Here is a 12,628-nt window from a genome sequence, read left to right as displayed (position 1 = left end):
GTACACAGATCGAGTCAGAGCAAATGGCTGCTGAGTTTGCTATAAACAAGCTGCAGTATCATTTTTATTTTGAACTTAAAGATGTAAATTATCTAGATAAGAAATATTACAAATATCTATATGAAATTGTCAACAGTGCTCATGATAGATTGTAGGTACAGCATAGAAACCTGCAACATCATTACAATTTAGTGATGGAGAGGTATAGGCAGCTTGAATCGAACTATAATGCTTTGCAGGAGGAGGTCACTGGATATAAGAGGATGTTTCGTCCGGATGCCGAATCATCTATTAGAGAAAACTCGGTTTAGTATTTCCTGTTAGGTTGTGTGTTTTAGACTGTAAATGTATTAGTTCATATTTCAGATTTTGTTATCCTATTTTTTTGTTACACTGTAGTACATGTTTTGTGGCATTGGTGGTATATTATAATATATTTATAAAGTGATGTAAAATGAAAGATGGAATATAACATAAAGTGTACTTTGTTTATTAGATAACCTGTGTTATGCATACTTTTTGATTTCTTCTTTTCGTTTAGGCTATATTAGCTATAATTAGGATTCATTTTAAAGTAACAAGGAATGGAATCCTAGAAAAAAAATTTGTTTACATTTGTGTTTGAAAAATGCTTGGAAATAAATATTTCAAGTAAATATTTATCTGATTAAATTATAAAATTTAGCTGAATATATGGTATTTATAATATAATGATAAATTTAGATAATGGATAGGGATCATATATAACTCCTTCTGGTACATTGATAATCTTTGAAAAATTATTAATTTTTCTAAATTATATAAAAGGTAATAAATTCTAAAAGTATTTTTTTGGATTTTTTTAATTCTTTGTACATGTGACTTTGTGATAAAATATGTGCTGATATCAAATGCTAGAATTTTTTTATTAGGTTGTTGTGGTGATCTAGGGTGTGATAGCATATGGATTGCTCTATTTTAGGTACAAAACAAATATACGGTCATATATTTATGTTTGTGGTGCTTGCTTATTTATTCTGTGGCCTGTTTTATATATCATTATTTCTTTATAATATATTTATTATCACTATAATATTTAATAATCTGAATTTTTGATTTATACTCTTTTCTTCATATGTACTTTATATTCTTTTAGTTAAAAGGTGCAATGGAATCTTCTCAAATATTTAAGCAAAATAGAGTGAGGAGAATGAATATTATTGTCGAGAGAAGATCTAGAAAGATAAGCAGCTGTAATAATTATTCTTGAGATATTGCTAAAAAAAAGAGGACTACACATATCATTTCTCATTCAACTGTTAGTAAGCAAGGTGGTGTCTATACAATCACCTACGAAAATTTTTCAATTGTAGATAGCTTTACGGTTTTAAATATTCAAGAAAATGAAAACATAAATATAATTGAACCAAATAGCCGTACTGCAACTTCTTCTAGACATTCCAATAAGTTGTAGACAATAAATCTTTCACCTTCTACAATTTAATATGAAATATCCTTTGATTATATTGACATTATTATGTAGGTATACATAACGAAGTATTTAATATTGGAGAACTAAAGTATGAATGTCAATATTGTAGGGCACTTCTTGGTATAAAGAATGTGTGAATAAATCATGTGACACGTCGACTCCCAAATTTAATCTATGTTGTCGAGAGAGAAGAGTATATATTCTATTACTGAAACAAATCATAGCCATTTTGGATAGTTTACTAGATTATAATAGAGGAATGAGAGCTTCAAAGCTTCGAAAAAATATTAGAGCATATAACTCAATATTTGCATTTACCTCAATAGAGGCAAAGATTGATAATGACCAATACCAAACCTGACCCTTATATTTTCCGGATCAATGGTCAAAACCATCATAAAATGGGTTCGTTGTTACCAGTTGATGGACAGAAACTGAGATTTGCACAACTATATATATATGATATAGAAAATGAAGTAGATAACAAAATTATTGCACTAAATTCTGATAAAGATGGATGTGGGATTGATCGTGAAGTGGTTGAAGGATTAATGAATATGTTTGATAAAAAAATCGAGATCGTACGAGCTTTCAAAATAGCTAGAGATCATTTTAAAGAATCCGATTTCTCACCAATACAGTTAAGATTGATAGAAAAATATAGAGGAGATACTACACAATACTGCAATCCTGCATGTTCTAAAATAGTAGTTTGGTAGTTGGTGATCTTGGACAAGTTGACTGTCATCATGATATTATTGTTGAGCATAAAACTGAAAAATTGAAATGAATTAGTGATCAACATCCTAGCTTCATGTCTATGCAATATCTGATTTTATTTTTATTTGATGAGAATGGTTATAGAATAGATATAAAATATAGAGATTGCCCTCATAAACATTCAGTTACAAGACAATGTGTAACAATAAGAGAATTTTATGCTTATTGATTATAACAAAGAATGAATGAAGGGACAATATTAATAAGAGGAGGTAGACTATTTCAAAAATGAGGACTTCCACATGTTCATATCCTACTATGGCTGGATTCAGAAAATAAGTACCCAACAGCATCGGATATAGATTCTATAATATCTGCAAAAATATTTGATAAAAATAGTGATCGAATCGGATATGAGATAATTAAAAAATTTATGATGTATGGACCATGTAGATTTGCTAATTCAAATCATCATATATGTTGAAATCCAAATATTTTCCAAAAAAATTTTGATCGAAAATAATGATTGATGAAAATGGATTTGTCATTTATAAGAGAAAAGATGATGGATATTATATTATGAAAAATGGCATCGAGCTTGATAATAGATATGTTGTTCCTTACAATTTAAGCCTGTTGATTAGATATCAAGCTTATATCAATGTTGAATGGTACAAAAAGTTAAAAATAATTAAATATCTTTTCAAATACATCAATAAAGGTATAGACAAAATAAGGTTGTCATTATAGAAAATGTGATAATAAATGTAGGCACTGGAGAATGGCAGTATGAACAAATTGATGAAATAAAAATATATTTGGACTGCAGATATTTATCTACATATGAATCTGTATGCAGGCTATTTTAGTTTGATGTACATTTTAAAGAACCAGCAGTTGAACGATTAGTTTTGCATCTTCTGATAATACATACTGTAACCTATCATAAAAATCAAAATCTAACAAACATGCTCAGTCTACAGAATATAGATAAAATCAAATTTACTGAGTGGATAGAAATGAACAAAATATGTGAAGATGCAAGGAACTTATCATATATTGAATTTCCAATAAAATGGGTATGGAATGTTAAAGATAAAATATGGACCTGAAGAAAGTGTAAGAATCAGATCAAAAGAATTGTTTATATACACCCAAGTTCGGGTGAATTATATTATTTAAGAATGCTTTTGAATGTCATCAAAAGATTATAAAATTATGATAAAATTAAAATTATTAATGGTATTCTTCATCTAACTTTTCAGTCCACTTGCAATACTCTCAAATTATTAGGTGATGACAAAGAATAGCATGAAGCATTAAACGAAGCTTCTTATTGAGCATCATCATATGAATTAAGATAATTTTTTGTCACTCTGATCATTTATTATGAGATAGCCAATCCGAACAAGCTCTTAAAAACCCATTGGAAACTCTTTAAAGATGATGTGCTTTGCAGGATAAGAAATATCTAATTTGCATATTTCAGAATTTCAGTTGAAAAATTATATTTTGGTTGAACTAGAAAATTTATTTAATAGAAATTACTGCTCTCTTTCGTATTATAATCTGTTGATGCCTAATAGAGTCATGGTACAAAAAATTACCAACAAATTATTGATGGAAGAATTAGATTATAATATTATAAAATGCAAAAAGAATATTTGAAATTATTTGAAGGCTTGAATGAAGAATAAAAAATTATTTATGATTATGTATTGGATTCTATTGAGAAAGTTAAAGACTGTTTGTTTTTTGTATATGATCATAGAGGGACTGGAAAAATGTATCTTTGGTGAACAATCATTATGAAAATACGTTCAGAGAGAAAAATTGTTCTAACAGTAGTATTTTCTAGAATTGCATCTTTATTGCTTTCAGATGGCCAAACAGTACATTCAAGATTTAAAATTTTTATTCATGTTGATGAGCACTCAACATATGAAATAAAAAAGGGAACACAACTTGCAGCATTGATTAAATTTAGAAATTTAATAGTTTGGGATGAAGCTCCAATGAATCACAGAAATTGCTTCGAAGTGCTAAACAGATCTTTGAAAGATATTTTACAATCAGACAATCCAGACATAGATGAAAAATCATTTGGAGATGAAACAATATTACTTGATGAAAATTTTAGATAGATTCTTTCGGTTGTTGTTGGAGGTGGAAGACTAAAATAATTGATGCATTAATAAGCCGATCATATTTATAAAAATATTTTCAAATCTATATATTAAAAAAGAACATGAGACTGTTTAATAATAATAATGGTGAAGAATACCAGAGGATGCTTGCTAGCTTTAGTGAATAGGTTTTAAATATTGGTGATGGAAAAAAATCAACACACAAATTTCGTGATGAAGAAGAAGAATCAAATTGGATTAAAATTCCAGATACTTTTACTGTGAAGGCAGATAGAGACCATATAGAACATATTACTTCACAAGTTTATGAAGATTTCAGAGAAAATTATAAAGATCCCATATATCTGAAAGAGCGGGCTATCATTACCCTTACGAATGATGTAGTTGACGAGCTAAACTTGCATATGCTTTCATTGATATGATTGAAGAACAAATTTTCTTAAGTACAGATACAGTATTCAAAATATCAGCTGATACAATTACTAAAGATATTCTTTATCCACTAAAATTTTTAAACTCTCTAAAATTCAATGAAATTTCAAATCATAATTTAAGACTGAAAGTAAGTGTTTCTATTATGCTATTAAGGAATATTAACCAAAAAGTTGGGTTTTACAGTGGAACAAAACTTCCTACAACCAAATTAACATCGAGAGTACTTGAAGCAGTAATAATTATTGAAAATCATATTGGTGAGAAAGTTTGCATACCTCGGATTATAATGCAGGTCATAGAAATAAAATGGCCATTTATTTTTAAAAGGAGACAGTTTCTGGTAAGACTTAGCTATGTAATGACAGTTAACAAAAGTCAGAGACAAACACTGAAAAAAGTTGGGTTATATCTGCCCAAATCTGTATTTTTGCATGGTCAACTATATATTACCCTTTCACGTGTTACTTCACATGAAAGTCTAAAAATTCTCATAAAAAATGAGCATAATATATTGAAAACATTTACAAAGAATATTGTTCACATAGAAATTTTTTCTAATTTACCTTTAGATACTTATTTTTCATATTGTGTGTTTCATTTGCATAATTTATATAGCTGCACTAACATTAAATACTGTTATATCATCAAACAAGATAAAAAAATAGCAAATAAAGTACAGCTTACTTTCATAATTTAATTTAGAGAGGCGCACTTGGAGAATCAAAGTTAGAGTTTTGCGTATATGGGACTCAACAAATCTAAATGCTAACAATCAACTGATAAGTGTCGATTGCATCTTGCTTGATGAATAAGTTAATATCTTCAATTTTTTAATTTTGACTATATTTTTCTATAGCGAATGATATTCTTGAGTTTATGGATATGTCTACTTTATATAAAACTCTATGATTCAAGCATCTATTCTAAAGGAGGACGCTTTACATTTCAAGAATTTGCTTACAGAAGAAAAAGTTTATTTGATACAAAAATTCAATGTCACCTCAAATAAAAGAAATTTCAAAGCTGCTCCCCACCAATATATTATTTACTTTAATAGATGGATCAATGTACAGCAAGTTGATGATGATACGGGCTCTATACCATTTCAAAAATTCTATTTTATTAGTTTTGATGAATTGCCTTCCAGAAACTATAACAATACATATCTGATAGGTATAAATTTGCATAACAATGCCTGATTTCATAAATTTAAAAAAAATATACACCGACTAACTATCTCTTCTCTTTGCAGATGTGATAGGCCAGCCGTTGAAAATGTTGAAGAAATAAATGTCAGAAAAAAAGCTGTCAAAAAGAGAAATATGAAACTTAAAGATTTAGAGTAATGAATCTAAACTTATACTTTCTTAATAAGTCAAACTGCATTGATAATTTAGATTTTTTCTCTCCTTAATATATTTCGGCATGTTAAAAATACTATCCATCGATAGTAATGCTGTATACAGAAGATATCGATCATGCTTTGAGAAAAAATTTCTGAAGAGCTTGACGTACAACTTATTCGGACAATGGAACAAACTGATCCAATGATAATTATTTTGACAGGCATGACTGTTAGAATATATAGAGGTACATTCTTTTCTATACAAAAAATTTATTCTCATAAATTTCAAATAATAATTATAGAATGTTGATGATATTTTATATGTATAGATAAAATTTGCCTATCCAGTTCTTCAACATCTAGATATTATATAGATGCACAGATTCCTGAAATACAAAATTATTGAATCAGGTTAAGATATATAGTATGTTATTTTATACATTGAGAAAATAGAGTTTATATATATTAAAACTTATAAATCGATTTTATGATATACAGGCTCAATGGGGCGATAACTGTGATCACATTTGCAGAAGAAAAATAAGTTTCACCAATTGATTCTACATACAAAGCAACAACAAATAAAAAAATAATTAAAGAATTATTAGAGATGGATCTGCAAATCGCTCAAGTACAATGCTCGATATAAGCAAATGATCTAACAGTGCAATTCCATACACATTGTCCTATAACAACTTCCTTTTTTTTTACAGGGCTTGAAATTTACGTGTCGAGCAAAATTAAAAGCGATTGATACCTCCTACGGTTGGTGGTACAAAACATATTACAGCTGCAGATCCATGATCAAAACATATGGTGATAACTTTTGGTGCAACCAATGCAACAAAAACGATCAACCTCTAGTACCATGGTAAACAAACGAGAATTTCTTCTGAATTATATTAAAAATTTATGAGATATCATAAAATTAATTGTTCTTTCGAATGAATATACTTTTCTATTATTTTAATTTTTTAGGTACAAATTGAATGCGATGGTCGAGGATGACACTACTAATACCAATTTCATTATAGTCGAAAAACTGGCTCAGCAATTAATTGGTATACCAGAATTTAATCTTGCCACCAACCCAAGATCAAATAAATTTGTTCTTCCAAATATCATATAGGAAAAATCCTTGGCAGCTTCTATACCTTTCAAATTATGTTTGGTCAGCAATATGGTGAACATACTAATCATAATTTTCGAGTAATAAATATTTTTTAGGATAACGATCTTTTTATCGACAGCTCGCATAAAGCTTCTGATACCAAATCTTCTTCACTACAACTTTCGGAAGAAGTAGTAATTACTACTCTTGAAAGACGTTTGCATTCAGAAATCTTTCAACAGACTACTCCTAGAAAAACATCTTCTCTTACAATCGGATAATAAACTTTCTGACCGATTATTTAGAACTAATTTTTTTTTATATAAAATTTTTTTCTATTCTACAAAGAACCGACAACACCACCATCCGAGAAAAAACTTTGCATCAGGTAATGTAATATTGTCCGACTAATTTATCTTCTCTATATTTTCCACTACATTTTACCATACCATGAAAGATTTTTTCAGAATACTGATAGAATTTTTTTTTGCAGGACGACTGAAGAAAAAAAATTGAAAGAGCACTGATTTCTCTGTGACTTCCTGGATAAAATTATATGTTCTATTTTTTTCAACAGAAATTGTATATGTCTGCTCCAACCAAAGCTATGGTTTTTACTGAAACCCACTGCATAGCGCGGGTCCTTTGCTACTATATATGTATATTAGTATGTGCTCACCTAGGCCAAGCGAGACTTGGACGTGTGGGTTCTCCGGCTGGCGACCTTTCAGCCTCTGCGCCATGGGGTATCCCTCCAAATGTCCACCAGGAAGCTTCCTGTGAGAGGACTTTTGTATCCATCCTGAGATGGTTCTCCCAACGGTCTGTACCTCAGTTCACACTACCTTTTCCACCAGAAAGCTCCCTGTGAGAGGACTTTTGCCGGCCAGGTCCTACTCCTGCCCCTGGACTACAGCCAACCTCGAGCTAACTACGTCACCGATGACGTCCATACCCAAGAAGTCCCTGGACACCATCCTCCCAGAATTAATGGAGCTTCTTCTTCGAGTCCACAAGCGAAGTGAGTCGCTGATCCATGGGGCCAGTAATATCTTGCGTGTGGTTGGGCTCAGAACGCAACGCAACAGACTGATAGAATTTGAGTCAATCCAAGATTCTGCAACTTGCTAAGGTCAATAATTGATAAAACTTCATTCATATCATTCCCTAGCTTCAGCATTTGTAGTGGTGATCGGTGGGTTAATTAGCACTTAGGTTGGATGTTGCACATAGTTCACCATAATACATTTCGTGAACTTGTGCATAACAGAAGTTGTCCTATATTACTCTCCACAAGAGAGCTCTGACCATGGTTTTATTTTCGTGAGTTTTTCCTGTAATGAATAGGACTATTCGTGTGGGAATCCATTACTCTTGCTAGTTTTTTCTGTGATGAATAGGGCCTTATCTTGATGTGGCAATCTGTTGAGGATGATTATCCTAGCAGAAATCAATTCTTAGAAAATTACCTTAATGTTGTCTTCTATACTCGGAATGGTAAATTTTTCTTTTCTTTTTTTTTTTTTTTTTAATTTCCATGGACTGCTCTTCTGAAAATGACCATCTGGTCAAGGATCTCATTTCAGATATAATGGTCCCAGAGACAATCCATAATTTGTCATCCTTGGTTGCATCTTAAGCCATCCCCAGCAGCTTCGTGTCATTATTTGAGTCGCTCCCTTTTGCGCACTCAAAGGTCTGAACTGGTTCTGTCGTAATGACATTGGTCCCAATAATTGGCATCCACGCTGGATTGTAGATTAGTGGCCTGTTGATTTGTGTAGCCTAGCTTGTTTCTTGATTGCACATTTTTGCAGGTAAAGGCACTCTACGTCCTGGATAGCCTAAAATCCACCCCACAATTTCTCACATAACCTATCTCAAGGTCCGTTAGATGCCATGAAAAATAAATATTATATTGATATAAATATTAAAATAATATTGATATAATATTATTTTAATATTTATCAAAATATTTTTGAAAATTTATACATTTTACAATTACATATTTATAACAACAACATCATCATCATCATAACTTTTTATAAATATTTTATAAATTCTAACCGTAAATTTTTAAAAAATATTTTTGAAAAGAAGCAAGTACGATTAATTTTTACTTCAAATTTCAAAACTTATTTTCTCCATTGATTTTCGCTTCTCATAAAATATAAAAAATATTTTTTTATAAAAAAAAATTATTTTTTCTTAAATTTCAATCAAATAAGTGGTCTTTATCACTTTCTAAGAATTGCCTCTCCTCCTCCTTCCATTTGTCATTAAAGAAACGAGCTCTTACAATTGCCGAAGGGGCAAGGTTAAGGGTAAATTTATTCCATCTTCCTTCACCGGTGATGTTTATAAAACCAGCCAGTCTAACCCAATGAAGGCATGATCAGTCCCCAGACTGACGTTGCTACCACAATATTTTACTAGAAGGCTATGCTAGCACGTTACCGTCAAACATAATCGTGCCAGTAGGCAAGCAAGGAGCATCAATGACGTCTGAACATTAAGTTGGGATCTCACTGGCATATCGTAATTTGTACGGGGCTTCTTGAACAAATCAAATTGAAATTTATTTCCTACATACCAACCCAGTCGTTTCCACCAAATCCAGAATAAGTTATCATTTACGTCAGCCATTGCGTTTTAGATGATGCCTGCCCGGTTGCCCGAGCGGCAATAATTTCTCCGCCCTTGGACCGCAGAGCGTCCAAGCCCTTTCAGTAGCGACTCCATCCATCCCCCTGCATCCTCCTGGAAACGGAGAGAATGGGAAAGCTTGGCCTTTTTTTCCTGCCCGCCTGGGGCGCTGGCCACCTGGTGCCCATGGTGGAGACGGCCCAACGCCTCCTCAGGCTCCAACAAAAGGAGACGCTCTTCTCCGTCACCGTCCTCCTCATGCAACCCCCCAACCCGGCATCAGCCTCCACCTTCTCCTCCTACGTCCACTCCGTCACTTCCTCCGGCCTCGACATCCACTTCCAAGACCTCCCGCCCGTCGATCCTCCCACCGACACCGACGGAGTCGAGGACTTCGTCTCCCTCTACATCCAGAGCCACAAGCCCCACGTCAAGGCCGCCCTCACCCAATCCTCCGTCCCCGTCGCCGCTCTGATCCTCGATTTCTTTGCCACCACTATTATTGACGTTGCTGATGAACTCGGTGTCCCGTCCTACATCTTCTTCACCTCCACCGCTGTCATGCTTGCTCTCACACTCCATCTCCCGACCCTCCACGACAAGATTCCTGTAGAATTTGGGGAATTGGATGGCCACGTAGAGGTTCCTGGAGTTCCCCCCGTTCCGCCGCTATCCATGCCGACTCCCTTCATGAACAAGAAGAGCCGGAACTACACTTGGTTTGTCTATCACGGCAAACGGTTTGTGGAAGCTAAAGGAATTATAGTTAACACGTTCATTGAGCTAGAGCCGGGACCACTCGAGGCACTAAAGGAGGGCCGCTGCGTGCCGAACCACCCCACGCCGGCCATCTATCTGGTAGGACCAGTAATCGCCCTCGAGGATGAGACGAACAACGCTAAGTCAGAGCGGCACGAGTGCATAAAGTGGCTGGATGGGCAACCACCGGCGTCGGTGCTCTTCTTGTGCTTCGGGAGCATGGGCAGCTTCGGCGCTCCACAGGTGCGAGAGATGGCTATCGGGCTGGAGCGAAGCGGGCACCGGTTCTTGTGGTGTCTCCGGACACCTTCGACGGGAAAATTCCGGCACCCGGTGGATGCAAATTTGGTTGAAGTATTGCCCAATGGATTCTTGGAGAGGACAAGAGAAAAGGGATTGGTGTGGCCAAGTTGGGTGCCGCAGAAGGAGATATTGGCTCATGAAGCGGTGGGGGGATTCGTGACGCATTGCGGGTGGAATTCGACCCTGGAGAGCTTGTGGTTCGGGGTGCCGATGCTTGGATGGCCGCTGTATGCGGAGCAGCATCTGAATGCTTTCGAGATGGAGAGGATGACTGGGGTGGGCGTGCAGCTCAAGGTGGACAGAAAGGGCGGGGGTTTCGTCGGCGCGGAGGAGCTGGAAAGGGGAGTTAGGTGTTTGATGGGGGACTCTGAGGAGGGGAAGAAAGTGAGAGCCAAGGCTGAAGAGATGAGAATGGCAATCAAGAATGCCATAGGGAAAGAAGGGTCATCTTATAATTATTTGGAGCAACTAGCAGAGGACATGAGCAAGGGAGGGGCTGCAAACAAATATTAATCTGAAATGAGGATGCCGTACTTTTTCCTTGGAGATAATTGCCAAATGTCATTTATAGTCCTTGGAGATGCCTGTTAATGTATGAACGTCGCCTGGTGAAATGATAGGTATGTTAAATTATTAGCTTACCATAGAGGTAAATGGCTATGACCTAGATCGCCAACGAGGCTAGTGAATCACCATTTTATGTATACCGTTTATCCTGTCTTTAAACGCATTTTGCATCTCCAAGTACACAACGGCTGAATTTAAAGTTTGTGTGCATCTTGAAGCCAGGTCTCAAGCGGAGCTGATCACGGGCTTTGCCTTAGATCTGAAAACTATATTCACTTTTAATTAGATTTCGAGCTGGGTCTATTTCAAATTTGATATTTTGTTATTTCCAAATCTAATCATCAACTCTAGTCTCAAGATATAGATATAGAGAGTCTGTACCATCTGTGATTTTTGTTAGTCAACTTAGACGACCCACCTTTACAAATACCCGCACACCCCTAGAGAGGGTTTCAGAAGATCTTTCATTATCAACTTTCAACTTTCGATTCTTGGAGGGCTCTGATTATGATTCCCAATTTTCAAGATCTTGAGAACATAATATATATTCTCTAGAAAGACCCAAAATATCACCACTTCAAAAGGGCCCTAATTAGATGCATAGGACCTTATTTTGGGTCATGTACACTCGAATCTGCCCCATGCCTAAGCTGATTAGAAAATGATCCATGTAAAAATTCTTGCTATGTTGGGGGGGTACTGTGATCTCTAAATAAGAGCGGACACTTGATTTGGGCTTGTTGAAATTGTTTTGGACTTGAGCCAGAACCAGCAATGGAATGAGTCAAATATGTGTGGCAATTCTAATGCCTAGTATCCACATCAAGGGTAGATGAGAGTAGGAATTAATTCAACCAATCCTACCCAATCCTTCTGCGCCTCCAGGAAAACATGATGCCTTAAGACTTATGTTAATATGAGAATTTATCTTGTGTAACGAGTATTCTTTTTCTACTTCCTACGAAAAATACTAAATAAAAGCACTCTTAAAATCATCCACTCTTACACCACTTTTTGCTATGGAAATTCTAATATCTAGAAAAATGAAATGAAATATTGCATCCATTACAATTTATAGTATGTATCTATTGAGAAAACGGTGAATCATAATTATGTACGGTACA

General features: G+C 34.5%; 1 protein-coding gene across 1 annotated transcript; it reads left to right on the top strand.

Annotated features, from left to right (window-relative positions):
* Positions 1-9,892: 9,892 nt before the first annotated feature.
* On the top strand, positions 9,893-11,814 carry LOC105050666 (malvidin galactosylase UGT88C3). The gene has a single exon (XM_010930781.4). It carries the CDS (start codon positions 10,005-10,007, stop codon positions 11,448-11,450), a length of 1,446 nt encoding a protein of 481 aa, XP_010929083.1. The 5' UTR covers positions 9,893-10,004; the 3' UTR covers positions 11,451-11,814.
* Positions 11,815-12,628: the final 814 nt, after the last annotated feature.

The sequence above is a fragment of the Elaeis guineensis genome, chromosome 2, assembly GCF_000442705.2.
Source record: "Elaeis guineensis isolate ETL-2024a chromosome 2, EG11, whole genome shotgun sequence".
Classification (NCBI taxonomy): Eukaryota; Viridiplantae; Streptophyta; class Magnoliopsida; order Arecales; family Arecaceae; genus Elaeis; species Elaeis guineensis.
The sequence above is the reverse complement of the archived record's forward strand: the minus strand, read 5'-3'. Positions and strand labels throughout refer to the sequence as shown.

Coding starts and splice junctions, on each gene's coding strand:
- LOC105050666 (XM_010930781.4), top strand. CDS start 10,005: ATGGGAAAGCTTGGCCTTTTTTTCCTGCCCGCCTGGGGCGCTGGCCAC.